The sequence below is a fragment of the Spermophilus citellus genome (assembly GCF_964194105.1).
Source record: "Spermophilus citellus genome assembly, chromosome: 2".
NCBI lineage: Eukaryota > Metazoa > Chordata > Mammalia > Rodentia > Sciuridae > Spermophilus > Spermophilus citellus.
Window position 1 is genome coordinate 181,885,005 of NC_138183.1, and position 22,677 is coordinate 181,907,681.

At 42.7% G+C, this 22,677-nt stretch overlaps 1 protein-coding gene across 6 annotated transcripts in view; it reads left to right on the top strand.

Annotated features, from left to right (window-relative positions):
* Positions 1 to 22,677, top strand: part of ME3 (malic enzyme 3) — a 201,515-nt gene that overhangs the window by 168,208 nt on the left and 10,630 nt on the right. For all 6 annotated transcript variants that reach the window (XM_081282420.1, XM_081282422.1, XM_081282423.1 and 3 more), the window contains one exon: positions 9,013 to 9,122. In XM_081282420.1, coding sequence (XP_081138546.1) covers positions 9,013 to 9,122 — 110 coding nt within the window. The remainder of the gene's footprint in view (positions 1 to 9,012; positions 9,123 to 22,677) is intronic.

Below are 22,677 nucleotides of genomic sequence, written 5' to 3' on the forward strand. Positions count from 1 at the left end.
TCAATCTATATGTGACCATTCTATTTTTCCTACCCTGGGGCCTCCATGGGACTATAATCTAACAGTCTTAGAATAAATTGGCAAGAAACAACCTGTTCATTTGATTCAACTCCCTTACATTATAGGTGAGGAAACTGAGACCACAAGAGAAAACTGTTTCCCCAAGGCCAGATAATGAGAAAAGCAGTGGGAATCAAGGGAAACCTATCTAGCTCTTTGCTCTCATTTATATAATTTACAAAATTTCCATTCATCCTGAATTTAGTACATGCCTTCTGTATGTCCTACAATGTTGACTGATACAAAGAATGTGGTTTTCTTTGATCATGAAGAATTCAAATTTCCCTGGGATTGTAATATGGACACATAAGATAATCATAAAATAGTTCAGGGCTGGGGGGCTGGGGTTGTGGCTCAGTGGTAGAGCACTTGCCTAATATGTGTGAGGCACTGGGTTTGATTCTCAGCACCACATAAAAATAAATAAATAAAATAAAGGTATTGTGTCCATCCACAACAAAATTAAAAAAAAAAATAATTCAGGACAGCATGCCATTAGTTGGGTTTTTATTATTATTCATATAAATAATATCCATCAATTCATCCACTGGACCAACATGTATTGAATATAGCAAAGTCAAAAAAAGAATTTGCTGCCAGGGAGCTTACAATCTGCTTGGGGGGGGGGGAAGAGATGCCCAAATAATTAATGCTGTGTTTGTGTAGATTAATGTGTACCTAGCTAATATCCCTGTCTTCAGTTTTGTCAAGGGACAGGGGATACTTACTTGGACTTAAAAAGTCACAGTCTTATTCCCAGGAAAAAAACTTTTATAGAGCATCTACATTTTGCTGGGTGTATTACACTTAATTATCACAGCAACCCTGAAACCAAAAAACTGAAGTTATAAAGGTTATAAGTAAACTTTCCCAAATGACCCAGCTAGACTCTCAAATTCACATGACTACAAAACCCAAAGCTTTTGACCATAGAGGGTCCATAGGCCTTCTGCTAACTAGAAAGATGTGCCCTGCTGGTGGTGCTCGTTCATGTGAACTTGAACCCTTTGGGCACAAGGAAGAAGCCTCAAATATTATAATATAGCAATACTTTGTCATCAGGCTTCTAGAAGAGGAGAATTTGGCTTCAGGGGTAGCTGGTGATATCATATGAAATGTGCACAACTGGATACTCACGGGAGGGGCTGTTCTGCAGCTTGCTAGCTTGCTTTCTGTCTTTCTTTTTTGTTGATTGTTCAACAAATATTGACTGAGCCAGGAAAGCATAGGGTAGCAGATAAGTAGCAGAATGTTTTGTCCTCAACACAGGTGTCCGGAGCAGGAGGCAGAAAAGGGAGTTCATTAAAGCTCCCTCTTTAGCTGCCATTCAACACAATAAAAAGTAAGGTAGCACCTTGCCTTCTAGAACTCTGTCTACTGCCTGCTTCAATCCAGAGCATTGCTTAACCTGGACTGGTCTTTTTAGTTTCTTCCCCTCTCTGACTTTGGCTCATTTGGGTGTTAAAAGCCCATACACACAGACTAGGTTTCCCTACTTTACCATCTTTTATCCCAAGACTAACTATCATAATTCTAGTTTAACCAGATCTGTGAGACAGTCAGACTCTGAAGAGGATCCGGATGTTACAGCATCACAGACTGTGTAGTGCAAACACTACAGTACTAGACTGAATAGAGAGATACAAATGGGCCAGACTATTCATAGAAGCCTCATCAGTGGCTGTATGACATCTGGGCACATACAACTGGTTTAACTGAAGCCCCTGAGCTAACCAGTGAGTTGATATCTGAAGAAAGCACCTGAGCTTTATGAGCAGGAGTTTGAGAAGTGAGTTCCTGTGCCCTAGAAAGAAAATTCAGCACAGGCCATTGACCTCTGAGGGATTGAGAGGTCAACAGACTAGCTACCACCCTCTTCCCAGCACTGGTACTCCTGACGCCATGGGTGTGCTTGCCCCGGAACTCAGACAAACAGGGAAATTCAGGAGGAAATCCTAATGTTCTGAAGTGTTTTCTGTCTGGCCTGCACTTGCCATCAGGGCAGTAACTGAGGAATGGCCACATTTTCCTGGGGCTTTGTTTAGAAATTGCTACTTCCTGTGACTATCTTGCTAAATTGATGGGGGTTTTCCCCCAAAGGCCAAAATGCCAGTCACAGGAGCCTGCCAGTCTTGCTGCCAGGCAAGCACACCAGGGAATCTCCCAGTCTGGGAGCTGGGAAGGGAAGGACCTCAGAGGTCCAGCCTCACGCCCTGGGCTGGAATCCCTTCCATGACTTCCTTGCCAAATAGAGCTCCAGTGACCACAGAATCACCTCTAGTGACCAGCAGCCTCTGTCTAGAGTGTTTAAAATCTCTGCTTTATATGGTACTGAAATCTGGGTCTCTCTGTCTTCCACTCCTTGCTCTGCTTTTTCCCTCAAGACTTTGCAAAAATAGGTCAACTTAATTCCTTGTCCACAGAACAGCCCTTCTATGAAATGAATCATTGTGCCTCATTCCACTCTGTCTTCTCATTTTCAGATTCAGTATCCTCTCTCTCCAATCCACGGATTCCAGCTTCCTCACCAACAGAATATCCTTGTGGATGCCTCCCCAACACCCACCTCCCTACTTTCCCCATCCCCAATGAGTCATTCCCTCATATAATCTGTGGCTGAGCTGGGGCGTGACAGCTCATATCTGTCCCATAGTATCTGACCACATTTTCACATTCCAGCTGTGCTCTAGCTCTCACCCCCATCCCAGGCTCTCCCCATCCTCTCATTCCTCATCCCTCATCCCTCATCTCTCATCTCTCCTCCACACTGGGGAGGAACTACACTGGTTCCTTTATCCCATTATGTACCCCTGTCATCTCCAAAACAAATCTATCCTTCAGTCCTGCATCCCCCAGTGGCTGTCACCCTGCCCTACTTCAGAGCCAAATGTTGAGATTCTCCGACCCCAGAGAGATGGCCTCACCCTAAATCCATCCAAAACCACTTGAACAAAGTTCTTTCTGCAGAGAATCATGTCCCTCAAAGTGTACTCTACCGTATGTGGGGATGAGGAGTAGGCAGAGGTCCAGTAGGGGAAGGTCTCTGGTCAAATAAGCTTAGATAAGGCTGCGTTGAACAGGTTTCTTAATGCAGGACTTTTCAGAGCTTTTGAAATACATTATATAAGCAATATGTAAGATAAAGAGCATTTAAACTTATTTAACCACAGAATCTCTTTCTAAGGGCATCTCAAGGGCCCAGAGTTTAATGGAATATGTAAAATTTTAAAAAGACCTAGAGTTTCATGGTTCTATCAGCTCTAGTTCCTGGAAGGAAAGAGAAGAGATGAGAAGAAAGAAACAAGAAAAAATGGGTTTCTGGGTGTGTTATTCTCACTTTACACACTGCTGTAGAAGTCTTGCATGTGTTTTGCATTGGAAGAACAGAGCAGACGCCCATGGAAATCTGAGTGGTAGCTTTTAGTCATTCTATTTGGAAACAGGCTAAGCAATTTCACCTGCTCCTCCCAGGTCCCTTGTGTTTATTCACGCCTGAAAGAGGTCAGACTCAGGTGTTTGAAAGAATGGTGGGTCCTGACCTCTGAACAGAGAAACCAGGTCTGTAGTCCCTGGAATGTTTGATTCTTGCCAATAGCCCTTGCTCTGCATTTGGTCAGCTTGTGAGGGGAAAGGCAGAACACCTCTTACCCCGGGGGCTGTATCCCAGGTATCTGGTGTCTAGCTCTGTTGGCCCTGACCTAGGTCTCATCACACTGTCACACAGCTTGCTAGGACACCCAGACTCAGGTTAACATTTGCAAACTTTCTCTTGCCTTAGCACTGAGGGGGTGGGGGGCTGGGGGAATCACACATCCATCCAACATCCTCTCTTTAAGTGAGCTCTAACCTTAGAATGCCTTCCCTGCAGCTCCAAGGCCATTTCCCCATGAGTCCCTGGGGTCAAGAGGTCTAGACTGCTCCATGTGGCTTGGGGAGGTGCCCTTTCTCCATTTCAGGAATTATTCACTGGAGAAGCATCAAATGTTCCTCCACTGCTGCCAGGGATACAAGGTGAAGAGTTCAAAGGTGGAAAGGGGGACAGATGCCCTGGAACCTCCCTGGTAAAGGGCAGCTTCTGAAAGGACAGGAGTACAGCAGTACATAGCCAGCTCTAAAATCAGGAAATTGCCCAGAGCCTCAGGGTAGGGGTTCCTGAGCAGGCCTCTTGGGAGGGGGCCCTGTGACTGCTCCCACAGCCCTGGAAGGTGGCCACCTGCTGATCTGGTTTGTGTAAGCACAAAGAGGACTCTAAGACACCCACTCTCCAGATTCTCCTGCCCCCTGTTGCTCATGCTAAGAAGGGTCAGACCTCCCACTTAGTCTCCTAGAAAAATCTGAGTGAAGTTCCTAGCATGCCCACTCCAACCCCAGACACTAAGTAGCTTATGCTCCTCCTCCAGCAGGTAGATCAGGAGGTTGATAGAAGACCATTTTCTATCTCCCTGTTTGATGTATGTTTTTCCATGTGGAAAAAGAAATCCAGCTTTATTACCTGTTTAATTTTATCTTCTACAAATCTGTATTGCTTTTTAAAATTAAACAAAGACAGATTCTGTAGTCAGATTAGAGCCAAATCCAAATTCCAGCTTCACCACCTACCAAGTGCGATAGTGTAAACAGCCTCTAGGCAAATAACATTCCTTCTCTGGAAATGGCAACTGCCTCATAAGGTCATGCAGCGATTGAAAGAGTGATATGTAAAGAATTTAGTGTAATGCCCAGCAGGTAATAAATATTTAATAAAGATGATCATTTTTTAACCATTGTTCTTAGCATTTTGGCGAGTATATAAATTAATTGATAACTAACATTTAAACTTATGTTATGAAGAGAACCTATTCAGATGTGTATGGATGAATGGAGAAAAGTTTTTTTGATCTGAGTCATTTAGATTTTCACTTTAAGCTCTTTTATCTTACTTAACTTTTAATTAGTTTACAAATTCATGATACTACATTTTCACCAGCTCCTTCATTATCTATACTTTCCTGAAACATTGTTGAATTATAGCATTAGCTCATCACCAGTGCTCAATAAATGTGGATGGATAGCAGAACAAGGGGTGGATAGACAGATGGTGGATGGACGGTGCTGAGACAGTGACTGAAGTAAACACTCTTGATCCAGACTGTCCTGGTTTCATGAAATGCAATAAGGAAGAGGCCTGGATGATGTGATTAAGGACCCAGAGGTCTTGATGCAGAGCAGAAGCAGCAAAAGTGAAGGGAAGTAGAGGCTGCAGTCAGAGGCTGAAGGAGGACAGTGTGAAATCCTAGAGCAGGGGTAGTTCCTGGTAGTGGAAGGCCCAGGGAGCAGCCCTGGAGATGTGTGTACAAGGACAGGGTCCTAGAGGTTCTGGAGTCCTAGGAACTCAGTCTGCATCATTGGATGGTTGGTCCCTAGGCCTTTTGTGCAATTCCAAGCTGGGACTAAAGTGACCTGAGTTAATGAGGTTTTACTCTATATTCTATTAAATTGTTCCATTGGAAGGAGGAGAATATGTAAAATTGAATTAAATATAAAACAGTAACAATACACTGCACAATGGTATTTATAATGCTTGCCTTATTTTTACCTTGGCAAATGAGTGGTGGTGTTGCTTAAGGGTCATGTGTGTGGTGTGTGCAAGAGAATGTGCCCCACTTGCTTTGCTGTCTGACCTTTTCAATATTTTAGCCCCAGGTTAGTTGTGAAGCAACTTATATAGAGTAAATTGTCACCAACAACCAAAGACACTCTGTTCCCCACTTCTACTTCAAATACTTGAAATTCATACGCTGAACAAAAATTCACAGTAAATTTTGCTTGGCAAGCATGGCATTAAATTTGTGCATGGGAGGTTTTATTTATCATTTCTAGTCATAGTACAATTTTCCCTCAGTGTCCAAGGGAATTTGGTTCCAGGACCCCCTGTGGATATCAAGGTCAATGGATGCTCAAGTCCCTTATATAAAATGGCATAGTAACCTACCCACATCCTCCTGAATGGTTCACAACATCTCTAGACTATTTATAATACCTTATACAACATAAATTCTATGTAAATAATTGGTATACTGTATCATGTAGGGTATAATAACAATGAAAAAGTCTGTAAATGTTCAGTACAGATGCATTTTTTTTAAAAATATTTCCAATGTAGGATTGATTGAATCCACAGATGCAGAACCTGCAGATATGAAGGTATTATATTGTTGAGTACTTATGTATCAGGCACTGTTCTTGATACTGATTGTTAAAGGATTATCAAATCATGGAGTGCATTATTGAGACAAATTATGAGATGACTTTCTCTTTTAAAACATTTTTTAAATGACAATCTATATTTAGTTATGCACAGAGACAGAGAGATGGAAATGTTAATGATTGTACCTAATGATTCCAAGATGACCCCAAAGAGATACATCTTATAACTCTATCTATAACTGTCCTATTGAGGTGCCCAGGGAGGAGTCATAAAGTCAACTCAGGAGCTCACAGAAGTTCAAAGCAAGTGCTTTATGCTTTCCATGGTCCAACCCAATATCTTACACCTCATTTTCCTCCCAAACTCTTTTCTAGAGTCTTCTGGAACTGGATTTGTGAATATGTATATACTCAATATTCTCATTCCTCTGACAACTCCCTGTCTTCCTGGTTTTGTTGAAATTCAGCTTTCCCCTGAGGCCACTACTTTCCCTATAACTTCTCAAGGCTGTGTGCTCTCTCGATCCAACGATATCTCAAGCCTAGGAGCTGGGCTGAGTATCCTTTCTGCTACTGTTACTAAATAGCATCTGTGACCTTTTCTCTCTCAAAATCTCCTGTACAAAGAGAAAATAGCTGAACAGTAGGTCAGGAGACAGCAAGCCCCCCACCACTGCCACAGCCTACCCTACCATCCCACCACAAACCTCATGAGCACTTACTCTTCATTGTAGATAAGAATTATGGCTAGAAGATTTCAGTCTAAAATCAGCCTCAGACTATATATAGCTAATAGTGTTATACTGTATACTTGAAATGTGCTAAGAAAATGGACCTTAAGCTTTCTCACCCCAAAAATAATTTTAAAAAGATAACCATGTGAGGTGTTAAGTTACTTGATTGTGATGATAATTGCACAATGTAAACATACATCAAATCATCATGTTGTACATCCTTATACCATTTTTATTTATCAATTATACATCAATAAGCTGAAAAAACATATCCTCAGCTTTTAGTCCTCAATCAGAGCACAGAAAATGGTCAGGCAGATAGTGTGCCCACTGAAAAATGAGAAACTGAAGCAGAATGAGGGTGACGTGACAGGTACAAGGCCACTCAGTAGTCAGGCCTTCAAGCCTCCTGATCCAAGCCTGGAAATCTTTAGCACTAGATTACAGCAAGTCACCACCCCTTCGTTTCCGCCCCTGTAACATGACCCCATTTCCAGTGCCTCCAACAGCAGCTCTGACCAGCTAAGGATCTGAAAAAAACCATAGCAGAAGCAAATATTTACCCATTCACTGGCATTTGTGCTGGACAGGATAGGCTGTGCCGAAAATTATGAGGCTGGAAAAACTGCTTTCTAGATCTTTCAGGGCAATCCACTCCCCCACAGGCACTAACCTCACCAGAAAGATGCTTCAAGAGCATAGGAAGCCCGCCACATAGGTGGCCCACCCACCTCTTCATCTCAAGAGGGCTTCAAGCCTGTGGTTCACACCAGGTTGGAAATAGCAAGCCACTTCTCCCTATCACATACCCTGACATTCCTGAATTTCATGTGAATCAATCAGGACTTTTTTCTCAATGAACATGATCTCAGATATCATTACTCGATCACAAATTGACCCATGAGATGAAAATTATTTTTTGTCCATGTGTTAAGTAATTTTTAAGAATTCATACATGCCTGATTCCATAAAGACCAAGACACCAATAAAATTACCAAATATCAGAATCAAAGAGCAAGCATGAAGTAAGAGGGAAATCTGTGGGTAGAAATCTCAGACTAAGGATGCCTATTGTAAATAGATGGGAATTTTTCTCTCAGCTTCCTGACAGACAACAAATATTAAAAGGAAAAATAGGTTATGAAACTCTAATTAACCAAGCCCCCCTTCCCCTTTTTAAGGAAGATGGGACAATCTAGGCAGCACTGCCTCACAGATTTCCAATAAGGCCCATGAAGCAGCTTATTGGGCATTGTCTTCATTCACCAAGGCAGTGTTTCTCAAAGTTCTCTAGACGGCAGAATTAGAACAATCTGGACTGCTGGTTAAAATGCAGATTCCTGAGCCTCATCCACCTTCTGAGTGAGGCTGTGAGATGGGCCTGGAGATCTGCATTTTAAACGCACTCCCTACCTGATTCTCTCCTTCTTCTGCAAATTGGAGAACAACATCACCAAGATGTAAATAGATGACAAAGGTTTCACATGCTGGCCTTTCCCAGCCTTCCTTGCATCATGTCAGGGACCAATGACTGAACTTTGAGGAGTCTCCAATGATGGAGCTCCTGGCCTCCGGGTCTGGAGAGGGAGATATTTAGAGGCTGCAGAAGCTCCCCAACCATCTCTGGTGGGGAAGCCTGGCTCTCTTTACGCATTTGAGCTTGGAGTGGGTGAACTTTTCTGCTGGCAAAAGGCTACAGACAAGGCAGCTCCATCTCAGCCCTCCTGGCATGCCCACTGTCTGCCATGGAAGCCCAAGGGAGCCACCAGTCCACCTTAGATACAGTGATGTTGGCTTGGCTGACAACTAAGCCAGGTGCCCCTACTCTCTCCTTTCCCTATCCATATGATGGGATAGGCAGAACTCCAAGCCCAGGAGTTCCAGATCCAGCCAGATGGCAAAAAAAAACAGATGAAGGAGCCATGTTTCCCTCCACCTCCTGTTTGAGCCTACCCACTCTCCTATGCAGGCTGTGACATGCAGGGAGTTGTCTTAGGGAGTCAGTCATGTGCTCCTTCCTCTCTCTCCACAGGTTTGGAATAAATTGCCTCATTCAATTTGAAGACTTTGCCAATGCCAATGCCTTCCGCCTGCTCAACAAATACCGCAACAAGTACTGCATGTTCAACGATGACATCCAAGGTAGGCTTCCACCCTCCAAAACCACTGGGGACTAAAACCTGCCTTTCCACAAGGCTCACCTGGATGCCAAAGCAGGGCAGAGGTGTCACCTCATAGCTAGTTCATTCCAAGCAGCTGTTGGAGACAGAACATTAGACTTGGATTCAACTCCCACTTGGCTAACTCTTAGCTCTACGACCTTGAACAAGTCTCTTAACTTTGCTAAGCTTCAGTTTGCTTATCTACAAATTGGAGATCATTACTACTTCAGAGGTAAGAATGATGTGATTTAATGAATGTAAGAAATTCCAAACAATGCTGCCATTTACTAGTACTTGAATAAATCCCTTCTCTGACCAATTTTATTCTCTAATCTATAGAGATGACAACAGTCACCTCAGGAGAGTTTTGTGAAAATTTAAAGAGCTGATATATAGAAAGAAACTAGTACCTACGACTCCATCAGACCAAAACCTCTTGGATTTTCCAAATACAAGGAGTATTCCAATCAAGGAGTCGGGACTATTCCTCCCCTGAATTTGGCTGGAATATGTGTTGCTGAAAGGATAAGCCTGAGAGACCCTGGCACCAGGGACCTAGAGCACTTCTAAAGCCAATGTGAAGCATCTTCTGTTTTAGGGTCCACTTGGCCACCTATTACAAGGCCCAGAAATACTTGAAGGCGCTTGCTTCTTGCTGTGGAGGTGCCAGTATCTGAAGCTGGAACAGGAAGGGTGGCTTCCCAAGGATGATCTCATCCAATCCAGAAGTTCCCAGTGAGGAGCACTGGGAACCATTACTAGCATTTTGTAAAGTCCAAGAGAACACTTGATGGGTCCACATAGGTTATTATTTAACAAATGAAGTCTGACAACCAAAACCTGTTAAAACCAAAGACACACATCAAATAAAAAGAATGAGTTGGTGGGAACAAGTCTTGGTCCCTGAGAGTAAAACATGGGTCAACATCTCATTAAACACATTTCCTCTAGAGTCTCAAAGAGGTCTCAACTTTTCATCAATCGAATTCCCTAACTCCCTAGACCTGAGGGAACAGCCGAGATGAGCTAGTAAAACTAGTTAAGGTTTATAGTTGAAGATTTAATGATACATCAAGCACTGTTTTAGGAACTTTATACATTTAATCCTATGAAGTTTTAGCATCTGGGTCTTGTGAATGAAGAAACTGAGGCACAGAGAAAATAAGTAATTCAGCCATTGAGTGTACAATTGAAGTTTGAACGCACACTTTTGGAATCTAAATTCCAAGTTCCTAACTACTTACTATGCCACTCTAGAGTTTATACTCATCCCACAAAACCAAGAACCTGTGGTCCATATGTGGGGTATAAGAAATGTGACAAATTAGTTGTTTTTTTTTTTTTTTAGATTTGTCGTGAATTTTCAAGAGGCAGGAGAGCATAGTTATAGTACATTGTTAGATAATTAAATTCAAATACATGACTTCGGTGCCTGAAAAGTGAGTGTCCAGAGACAGGGAGACCCAGAAAGGCAAAGCTGGGCCATAGCTAAGCCCCTGTCCTCACAGCCTCTCCATTCTGTCTGCCCCTCACCCTGATGGCTGAGCCTGGGACAAGGCAAGCCCAGCCTCTCCTAGACAAGCCATCACACAGACAGGAGAGTCCAGTCGCAGAAGCCATCCTCTCACTGCCTGCCAGTCACTTCACTGTCAGTCCAGGGGAAGGGGTGTGCCTGTGGCCCTGGAGGAAGCACCTGCCAGCTAGCCCCATCATAGCACTCACCCATGAGTCAGCAGCAGGATAGCCATCCCGTGCCTTTGTGCTGCCTAAGCCAGAGGGGAGGAGTAGAAAACAAGTCCATGTGGGCGGCACACCTGGTGCACAGACTCCAGATGTACAGACACACAGCACCGTATGTATACAGCCTCATAAACGTGTACAGGAACATACCCAGCCGGCCCTGCCATCTATCAGCTTCCATCTGCCCCCACACTACTGCCAGAATGTAACCCTAAGATGGAAACACTACTCTGCTACCCCTTGTTTGTGCGAAAATTCATACTCCTTCACTCAAGTCTATGGCTTTGAGGTCTCTCCTCTGTCCTCTGACTTTCCATTTTCACTCCTATAATCTCCTTACCAGTCATTTCTCCCTGCCATGTGAAAGTCTGGCTCACCCTTTCCCATCATCTTTGCCTGAGTAATACCTTTACCCTTCAAGACACAGCTCCAGGTCTCCTGCCTCTGTTCCTCTGAAACAGGAGGTGTTTCACATTGGCTTTAGAAGTGCTCTAGGTCCCTGGTGCCAGGGTCTCTCAGGCTTATCCTTCCAGCAGCACATATTCCATTCAAGTCCAGGGAAGAAATAGTCCTGGAATAGTCCAAGGAATCTTGATTGGAATACTCCTTGTATTTGGAAAATCCAAGAGGTTATTATGGTTGTGAAAGACCATTTTTTTTTATTTTTTGGCAATGGATGTTTCGGTCTGATTTGGGGGCCCACTCAGGTGATCCCTCTGTACAATCTCTTCCCTCACTGTACCTGGGATGCCTATATTGTATTGTTTCCCCTACAAGATGATAAACTTCCAGTAGTAGCAACCAGATCGTATCTCTTCTTGTTTCCCAGCTCCCTGCACAAAGCCTGGCACATTATAAATGTTACTAAATGTTAAAAGAGTGAGTGAATGATGTCTCCACATACAAATGGACATTCTCATAATTTCACCTACTCATTCATGTGGGCAAATCTACACTGGACACCTGCTCCACGGCTTCTCTCTTATCCCAGTTATCATACATATACTCATGTATAAATGCACCCCCATGTGCTCTCATGCTCAGATGTATGTATATATTCACATGTGCACACCAACATGCACACATAGGGAGATTTTTAAAAATGAAATCAATTCATTTGTTTAAATTTGTTGGTTTTTATGTCCTACCTATGAACTCCCAGGCAAAGCCAAATTGAATAGTTTTCTGGGCCTCACAGAAAAAGAAAGAGAGTTTTTCCATTCTTTTATCAGAAATAAAGACTGAAGACATTCATCTAGAACTCAATAGAACCAGAATGACAGGAGCTCTCTTATTACTCCTGCCTTTGATGAACACAGTCTGATATTTAGGTATAACCACATAATTAACAATAAAGACATGGTCATGGAGATACACCACCCAGATACTCCTTCAAGGAAAGAACTGTTACCCCAGCTCACTGCGAGGTTACCAGCACATCATGTAGAGGCTCATCTATAGAGATCCACCTTGCCCGTGGTCCTACCTGGCCAGAAGCTACCCTTACTCGGTGATAAGTTAATACCAAGGCCCAACCATTTCAGTCCAGTGCAGGACAGAGCTCCCAATAGGGGCCAAGATGCTAGGGCCTACATCATAACTGAGCTTCTCTCTCTGTCTCATGTTGCTTCCTTCCCCACCCTCTTAAAAACATCCTGACACTCATGTCTCAAAATCTTCCCAGAGGATGCAAACTGTGCCACATAATGCATTTTGCATGGACATGAAATTTCAGGTTTCAGAGTGCTTCTTGTCCATACTATATCACAAATTCTTGGCCATACCCTGCTTCTCCTCACGGTGGGACAGAGGTTGCCTTCCAACGTCACTGGCGAGGACACTAAAGTACAAGGGGTGAAAGCTTGTTCCAGGTCACTTAGCAAGACAAGCACAAAGCTGGGACTATACCCAGATATTTCTGACGGAATTCTCCACTCTCTCCATGACATCAGGCTACCAATTGCTCCCCAATATGTGAGACGATGGGACAGATCCTCTTGCTGAGGGTTACATTCCAGACTCACATGCTGTAGGCACTGCTGCTCCCTCCCCATAGCCTGCTGCTGTGATCCTCTGAATGTGTGAACACTGGATGTGTGAGCTAGGACAGGCCTAGTTCATCCCCATAGGTCCTGGAGACAGATTCTCAGAATCTTCCTGGAACCCACAGACTTCAGGGATTAGAACCAAGTAGCCCCCATGAAAATGAGATCATGCTTCCTTCTCTGAACACCAGCCTGGACTCACATTCTCGGTGAAACAAAGAAAGAACTGAAGTCCTCAGGAGCCTCCAAGGCTGAGCTCCATGAAGGCAGGACTGTGGCTTGGTGCTGCATAGGAACTGTCTCCCAGCAAGACCCACTGCACCATGCACCTCAAAAGCACTGCCCCCATAGGGCTGGCCACAAGGCTGGGCCACTGCACTTGGGGGTAAGAGGTCCCCAGGGCTTTTGGTTGTCTCCTCTGCTCCCACCCCAACTCAGACTCAAGAAGCATCGGGCCAGGCCAGGCTGGTCCTTGGTGAGCTGGGCTGCTGATGCTCTGACTCATTGCTGGCAGCCTCTTCAGGAATTTTGGAATAGGCAGAATCTCCGGTGACTTTTGTTGTTTCAGCTGGAACCAAAGAAGCATCTCTACTCTTATGGGAGGAAAGAGGCCTGGAAGGGGAAAGGCAGTAGGAATGGTCATGCTGGGGGCAGGCCAGTTTTGACCTTGGCAAGGAGAACATGTAAGGAACCAGGTACTAGGCCAGAATGCTGCTGGCCTAGTGCCCTTGGGCTGCAAGCTGACCACACAGAGTGGCTGGGGTCAAGAAAGTCTGGTTGACTTATCTGCTCCAGAGGATCCTCTACCCCACCAGCCTTCCCTGGACTTGCCTTGGCCCCAGTCCTTCCACATCCCTGAAGCCAGAGAGCTTGTTTGTCAGAGTGTCCTTTGCTACATCAGGCCTGTGTCACTCCCCTTCATACTTTTAAGCCTTAATTTGTGAGCCTGGATGTTCAACAGTCAGACGTTGGACAGAGGCAAGTCTAGATCTGAATCCTTTCCACTTTGTGAGTTTGACCAAGTGGCCTAAATTCTCAGAGTATTCTTTTCCTCACCTGCAAAATGGACAAAATAGTGTTAACAGCCATGTCTACCAATCAGCTGGTACCACCAGAATGGCCTGGATGCTTTCCAAAGGCCAGCATCTGTTCTGGTTAGTTGACACCTGTGCTACTTCATTGTTAAGTATTTCTGGTTATCACTCTCCACTTACAATACCAGTTGTGGCAAGGATTGTAGGTATGTATAGGCAGGGACAGGCATGTAGCAGTACTCAGCTTGTGGTGCATAAGAGACTCTTGACATGAAGGATGGATTGAGAGCCCAGACAGAAGTTCTGAAGGAGATGAGGAGAGGCCCAGTGTGTGCACAGGACACGGGAAGCCTGAAAGAAGGGCAGGAGGGCCCAGCTCACTTTCCTCCACTTCCCACATATTCCTCCAGCACATTACATTACTCATTGATCTGTGAGTTTTCTGCCAAGTCTATAATATTGAATGTGCTTATCCCTCTGCCTAGAACTCTCTTCCCACTCATGGCTAATTTTGGCTTATCCTTAGTAGCTCAAGTATTACCCCCACCAACCAGGATACTGCATCCAAGGCCAAGCTACAGATGTCTGGACGACCCCACTTTCTCCAGCTCTCAAAAGTGGTACCAGGCAGTGGTTGCCCACTTTGCAGGATGCTTCACAGTTCCCTGGGGCCACAAATAGCCAAGAGATGTGAATCATATCACTGAAAGATGACACCCTGGGTAGGGGTGGGAGAAGTCCAGTTGGGCTACAGATGCCATGGTAGCAACAAGCAGAATGACATGAATAGCCCCGTTCTGAAGACTTTGTCCAGCTAGTGTGTTTTGTTCATAAATAACCAGTAGTTATTTATGGTTGTCAGGGGTCCACTGCCTTCCTTTGACCCACTTCACACATCACATGCTGAGCAACAGTTCCAGGCCTTGCCTTGGTCTTCCCCACAGTGCAATTCCCCCATGGTCCCCCAATCTTACCTACTTCCCAGTCCGCAGAGCCTTCCTTTCACTAGATCCTGTCTACCAAGGTAGTGTCTGCTTCCAGAGCTGCCCCAGTCCTAAGGTTTACATGGACCTCGTATATCTGGAGATTAGTGCTCTATCCGATGTGCATGTGGTAAAAGTTTGCTCCCAACATGTAAGCTTTCTCTTCACCTCACTGATTGTTTCTTTTGCTGAGAAGAAGCTTCTTAATTAGAATCCATCCTATTTATTAATTCTTGATTTTATTTCTTGTGCTTTAAAAGTCTTGTTAAGAAAGTTGGGGCCTAATCCAACATGATGAAGATTTGAACCTACTTTTTTCTCTACTGGGTCTCTGGTCTAAATGTTAGGTCCTTGATTCACTTTGAGTTGAGTTTTGTGCATGGTGAGAGATAGGGGTTTAATTTCATTTTGCTGCATATGGACTTTCAGTTTTCCAGCACCATTGTTGAAGAGACTATCTTTTCTCCATTGTATGTTTTTGTCACCTTTGTCTAGTATAACATAACTGTACTCATGTGGATTTGTCTCTGTGTCTTCTATTCTGTATCATTGGTCTATGTGTCTATTTTGATGCCAATACCATGCCATTTTTGTTACTATAGCTTTGTAGTATATACTGTTTAAGGTCTGGTATTGTGATGCCTCCTGCTTCACTTGTCTTGCTAAGGATTACTTTGGCTATTCTGAGTTTCTTATTTTTCCAAGTGAATTTCATGATTTTTTTATTATTATTTCTATAAGGATTGACAAAGGGATTTTGATTAAAATCACATTGAATCTGTATAGTGCTTTTGGTAGTGTGGCCATTTTGACAATATTAATTCTGCCTATCCAAGAGCATGGGAGAGCTTTCCATCTTCTAAGATCTTCTTTAAATTTCTTTCTGTTCTCACATATCTGAACCTGGCTCCTTGGACATCTCTTTTAGCCTATTGAGCAACTAACAATCCCAGAGAAGCTGAGATGATGGCAATTATTATCATTATCATTATTAGTAGTATCCCTCTGGTTCAGATTGTGGCAGAATAGGCCTAGCCCTGCCTTCTCTGTGGGCCAGAAACTACCATCTAGAGGATTCGAGGGCTCTGGAAAACTCCTTCATGAGACAAAAATAGTGTCAAAGTATTTTACAAGGCCTTTGCTTGGTGTTCAATAAGGGGAACTGATTTTTCTAGACACTTTTGGTGGCATCTCCTGAAATACAAGCCTATTTCATTCCTCTTTATAGATTCAAGAGTTTGTCCCTTAAAGGCCCAGAACAAGTGATAAGGAGGCCCTAGCGACTAATTGATGGCAGTAGCTGGCTGCTGTGGGAATGACTCTTGCAGACTCCTGCATGCCTGGCTTCACTGCAGAGGCTCTCCAGTCCAGCAGGGGCCCAGGCTCCAAGGCCACATTGGCCAGACCCTGATGGAGTGGTACTCTGCCCATCCTTGTTGCCTGGCTCCGAGGTGTTGCCTTCTCCTGATAAGGCAAGGAGTTCCTCCCCTTTCAGCCAATAATCTGTTGATCAGCCCAAAAACTCCTTTAACTTTGTTGAATGTGTCTATTAAAAGCAGAGACTACGTACTTGGCTTGTGCTTTTGTGTTATTTCCTGAATCTACAACCTCAAGTATTCAGTTTGCAGGAAATGTAATTATGGAAAGCTCCCTCTTTATAAGAAAGCTTGTTTTTCTTTCATCACAAATGGGAACAACCAGTCACGCTTTCAGCTGCCCAAGATATTTATGAGCACAAGCCATGTTTCTGTACATCCCTGGACCCCCAGGCATCTCAGGGTGGTTACCTCTAAAAAGCTAAGCAATTTCCTTCCTATGCATTTTTAAATTCTTGGCAGGCAGCCCAAGAACCACCCCCACATAACACTTAACGAAATTTAATAATGGATGTGATAACTTTATTTGCTAAAATTTATAATTTGGGTTTATCAACTGCAGTTTTGCCTGATAAGTTCTGGTCCATAATTAGGATAACTTGCCACCTCAGAGAATGGCCTTAAAAAAGGACTCCAGAAAGGAGATCATAACGAAGTAGCCACAGGTAGACAGTGAGTGTGGAGTTTCAGAAATTAAGTGCAAAAAGAGTTCCCCAAAGGAAAGGATGGGCAACAATATCAAGTGCTGCTGACAGGTCAAGGAATATAAAGTCTAAGACCTGACCACGGAATTTGGCAAGGTGGGGGTGCTTGGTGACGTCAAGAAGAGGTGGGTCAGTCATTTGATTAGATTCATCTTCACAGAAAAATGAAGAAAAAGAAATCAAAGCAGTAAATTCTGCTCTTTAGAAAAGCATGGCCATAATGGGGAGTAAAAAATAAGGTGGAACTTACATCAGGCCAAAGGAAGGTTTTTTAAAAATGGACACTTTACAACATGTTGGCATCCTGATAGGAGTGACCCAGTAGAGAGAGAGATATTGAGGATGCAAGAACAGGGAAGAGAATCCCAGGAAAAATTCCTTGAGCAGACAAAAATGACGGGATCCAGTTCACAAAGAGAAGTGGCTTTAGCTAGGAGCAGTGATAGGACCTTTATGGTTACAGCTGGAAGCATGAAGTACATGGACGTGAAAAAGAGTTTGCAGACTTGGTGGTGAGAGCATCACAGGTTCTGTTCTGATTGCTTCTATTTCCTTTGAGTCTCATGGTCCTCTTCTGAGAAAGAGAGAGAAAGCACAATTGTGGGGACATGACAGAACCTACTTGGTAAAGTTGTTGTGAAGATTATGTGAGCAAAGGCAAGTAAACCCTAGCACAGAGCCAAGGTCATGATAAGAGGGATCAATAAATGGTAGCTGCCTTTGTGTTCTTGTACAGAAATGTGCAATTCTTTCCTCTCCATTGTTTTGTGTTCCCCTCTTTCCAGATTCACAGCCAAGCATCTGAGTGACATCTCCTGCCTAAGTTCCCTTCTCTCTGCCTCCACTTTACCATTCACTTCATAGTTCTCCCTCAGGAAAATTATAATGTCCCTTCACTACCTCCAACTCCAGTCAGGAAAGGCTATATGGGCTGCAGACCCTAAATGGGCACAAGCACCTCTCCAAGTTTCCCTATTTTACTTCCCTTTTTCTCTCTGACCTCAGTTTTCTCATCTGTACACTTAGAGGATGTTGCAATCTCTAATTCTCCTCCAGCACTGAATTTCTGCAGCTAAGCTAGGTTATTAAACCTTCAGGTTCTATGTAACTCCAAGTGATATTTGACACCAAAAAAAGAAAGGAAAAAAAAAAGAAAAAAAAAAAGAAAATTGGGTCGTTGAGAACGACTCTGAGAGAATATCTTTAGCGCCATCTGGTGGCATGTGCTTTGCGCATCGCCTCTTCTCAGGCAGAAGGCTTTGCTGAAGTAGAACTAGATGAGCAGAAAATTCCTTCTGTCCAAATGACAGGAAACTAGTACTTCACCAAGAGAAGCCATCCAATGCACTGCATCTCAAATTTGAATTAGCATGAAAATCATCTAGAGATCTTTTGAAACACAGATGCTGATGCAGTAGATCTAAAATGAAAGCAGGTTTTGAGGGACTGGGAGAGTAAGCAGGATAGGATTATTTACAGGGAGGCACATATGGAGAACAGCCACCACAAGTGGACTTTGGCAAAAACGGACAATGGGGATTTGGAAAGAGATCACATAATGAAATAGTCCTCACCACCTCTTTAAATAATTGATTTGATTAATTTAAATAATTATTTAGATTTGCTTTGTTGGATGTGATTTTTGGACGGTTTGTTGTTGTTGTTTTGTTTGTTTGATTGTAATATAGTGCTAATTCTGGATGTGTGATAGCCTAGCTTTGTTCAGGTTGAATAAAATGTAAATATAGGGGAGGAAGGGGTGACTAATGATACCTGGGGAAGCAAAGAAGATCATCTGAGCTAAGTTTTAAGGAATAAATAATGAACTACGGAAGCTCCTCTAGATCATGGGTACAACGTGAACAAAAGCTAGGTGCACTGTTTAGGAACCATGAATAATGCTACTGGTATATGGAGTCATGAGGCTACAAAAGTAGCTTGATAATATATTTCTCTATTCTTAAATTACACAAGCTAATTTACAAACCTCTTTATAACACTTTTCACATTTGTAATCATTTAATCACTTCTTTATTTACATTTTAAAGTGAACCTGGGGAAAAAAGAGTGAACCTGGCCTATTTGGATGCCTATGGTACCCTCAGTATCCACAGTCTGGTTCATACGTGCTGCTCACTAATTAAATGAATGTAACTATTTCCAAAGACCTCTGATTGCTGATTGTTATAGTTATTGTACCAAAGCCTTGGTAAGCAGGGTATTCCCTGATGGCAGGGCTTATGTCAGAGTCTTCTCTTTCTTCCATAGATTTTTGGTAGGCACATGGAGCATCTGGTAGGCACAAGGAGCACTCTGGGAACCTTTAGAAGGAACTGGGAAATCCCACTAGTCCTCACCCATGCCTCTGGGACCTGCTGACAGCTCAGTAGTTTCCCCAGGCCACAGCCATGTGAAGACAAGAAAGTCTGCACCCCATCTTCTAGGGAGTGTGTTCCTGGTTAGAGTCCTACTTCCTGATGTCCAAAATGATGAATGTGCACTTACTAGACTCCAAATGCTTACTAAGCCCCTTATCTCAGCCCAACACAGAGTCTCCAAGCCAGGCATAAGTCCAACTCTTGTTCTAGAAGAAAATCCCACTCCTGAGCCAGCAAAAAGCAAACCATCTGGAAAACTAGAAATAGAACACAGAAGATTCACTTAAACCCCCAGACTGCAACTGTATATTTTTGTAGTCCCTTCTGGATTCTGAGTGTGTGTGTGTGTGTGTGTCTGTCTGTGTGTGTGTCTGTGTATGTGTGTTAGGATTAGAACCATGATATGTGTGCTATTTAAGGTTCTCTTCTTTCCAAAAAATTCAATAAAGCAAAAGTTCAGTGGTTAAAGGCATAAGCCCTTATAGTCTGATTCCCTGGGTCCAAATCTGATTTGTGTTATATGATCTAGAACAACTCAACAAACTAAACTGTCCATTTTCCCACTCTGTAATATGGGGATGATAGAAGTTAGGATTAAATGAGCAAATATATTTATATTAGGACATGTAAGGCACTTAGAAAAATCTCTGATGTTGCTAACTCATAGTATTTTTATACTGCTTACACAATCTTCATTTTTAATAGCTGCAAAATATTCTACTGAGTGTCTACACCAGCCGATTTGATCATTATTCCTTTGTTAGATGTTAAGGTAATTTCCAGCCACTTTGCATCACAAATAACATTTTATAAATGTCCTAGAACATATATTTCTAATTTTTTATACACAAATTCCCAGAAGTAGAAGTATGAAGTCAAAGGGCATGAACATTTTATGCTTTGGTCTGCACCAGGAAATAGTTTTCCAAAAAAGGACTGTAGCCCTTCAAAATGCAAAGTGTGTTGGAACATTTTAGTTTTTACTGCTCCCTCACCAGCCCTAGAAAATATTAGGGTTTTTTTTTTAATTTGTGCAAATTCAACAAGCCATAAATAGCCTCACTTTAATTTCCTTTTCTTTGCTCATCATGGAAACTTAACATTGCCAACTGTGATTAGGTTTTTATTATGAACTCTATCAGTCAGGGTCTACACCATTTGCTTTGACAGAGAAAATTAAATAAAGAATTGTCAATTATGTATTAAGGAATTGAAAAGCAGAAAAGAAACACTAAGGTTCTGCTGCCACCCCTGAGGCTGAAGGAACAAAGGAAAGACGAGGTGGTAGCCCGCTGGCATTAGTGTCTTGGGGTGGGGTGGGAGAGGCTTGCTATGAGGGTAAGTAATGGACAATCTGCAGACTGGACTCAACTGCTGCTGTGGAGGGGCAGAACCAAGGCTGCTCAGTTGAATTTCAATATGAAATAAATAAGAAAAACTTTCTTAGAATATGCATGCTAATGTTGCAAGGGTATGCTTGTACTAAAAAATTACTTGTTAACCTAAAATTCAAATTTTACTAAGTGTCCTGCATTTTACCTGGCAACTGAGGTGATGCAGAAAAAGTGTCCTCACTACCCCACATCTAGCTTTCCAGTCTCCCTCTAGTGCCAAATCCCAGCACAGAGCCAGTTGGCAAAGTTGAACAGGGTTTGCAGATCAAACAGTGTAAGAGAAGGGTATATTTGGAGCTGAAAAACAATTACCCAATAAGTGTCACAGTTCACCTTTTTTGGCTCTCTTTAGAATCCATGCACATTATTCTACACATTCTTACTCCCAGACAACAAAAACTACTCTAACAAAATGCAACTATCTCCAAGAAATGAATACATTTTCACCTTCTCCCCAAAAAGGGATGAGACAGTCTCAATAGTCATTTTATTCATTACTGGAAGATAGTCATACTCTTCATCTTCTGGAAAGGATTAGCCACTCTTAAAATTCAGTTATAGTCACACTTATAAACTCAGTTACTCAAACACTAAAGCAAAGAAGTAAACCTCCAACCAAATGTGTATAACATAATAAAGGGAAGGGAGAGGGAGAAGAAATTATCTAATCTATACTATTGTTATAGTTACATAAGAATGAAGGAAGAAATATGCATGACTGTTACATTTCTTATTTTTTTAACTAGAAGTGAGGACATAGCTGATATCTATAAATTTCTTCCTCAACCTCCTATTCCGTGTTTTTGTTTTTGTTTTTGTTGTTGGGTTTTTGTTTTGTTTTGTTTTGTTCTCAGAGAGGACCTCAGCTAGTCAGGGTCCTCAGTCTTTACCCAGTAGATAAAAACTTACCTTCAGTTTTAAGACCTCTGAATCTTTAGTATTCCTGCCTCCCTTGAGTTGCAATAGTGTTCATTGATATTTACTATTGAGCATGGAAATACTAAGACACACCTCAGAGGATCCCCTCAGTGCCAGATGTACTCCTTCCTGCCCCAGATTTCCTGTTGGTTACCAGGATCAATCACTACAACTAGATCAAAAACCTCTTTTTTTCCCACTGGTGTAGTGGTATAAAGAGTTCCAAATGGTCAAGTGGTGGTTCTCAACTCCTGATTCAATATGCTGTGTATCCTAGTATAAGTACTTCTCTCTTGGAAACTAAAACCTTCAATCCAGTGGGACACAAAGGAGAAAAGACAGGAAATAAAAATTCTGCAAGTGGATTATTAGGGAAAATGGGATCACTTTCACTTCCAGACTCATGTATTCTGAGAAAGAATCCAATATATTATTTGCTAAATCAGATTATATATTGTATCTTTTAAGATAGAACATCATCTGTATAGGGTGTCACCTCAACCCAACTCTTTCTCCTTGGTCAGCTGGCCACTCTACTGATCTGTTAGGTCAGCTGCTTCTAAGTGGTTGGGAATACATTAAGACCAGTGAATTCCTTGAGCATGAGCCTTCTATTGCACTTCTTTTACTGTGAAATTAATTTCTTTATTATAGGAGCCTTGTTTGGATTATAACAGGATGATGAATAAGTGTTCTAAACATCTACAGATGATGATACTAGCAGCAGCATGATAGACAAGGAAAGAAGTTCCTCTCTGGACTAGCTATGTATTCCAATGCTTGTCTATGATGGAAGGAGTCCAAGTTAACCAGCCATCCACCAGATGGATATCAGAAGTTCAACTTGGGTCTCTGCCATTGACAAGTTAGTCACTCAGCAGTATCAGAAACAGATCAGCATTGGTAAAAGGAAGTCCATGCATAGTCTCCATCCTTGGCCACCATGTCTACTTTGTATGTAAG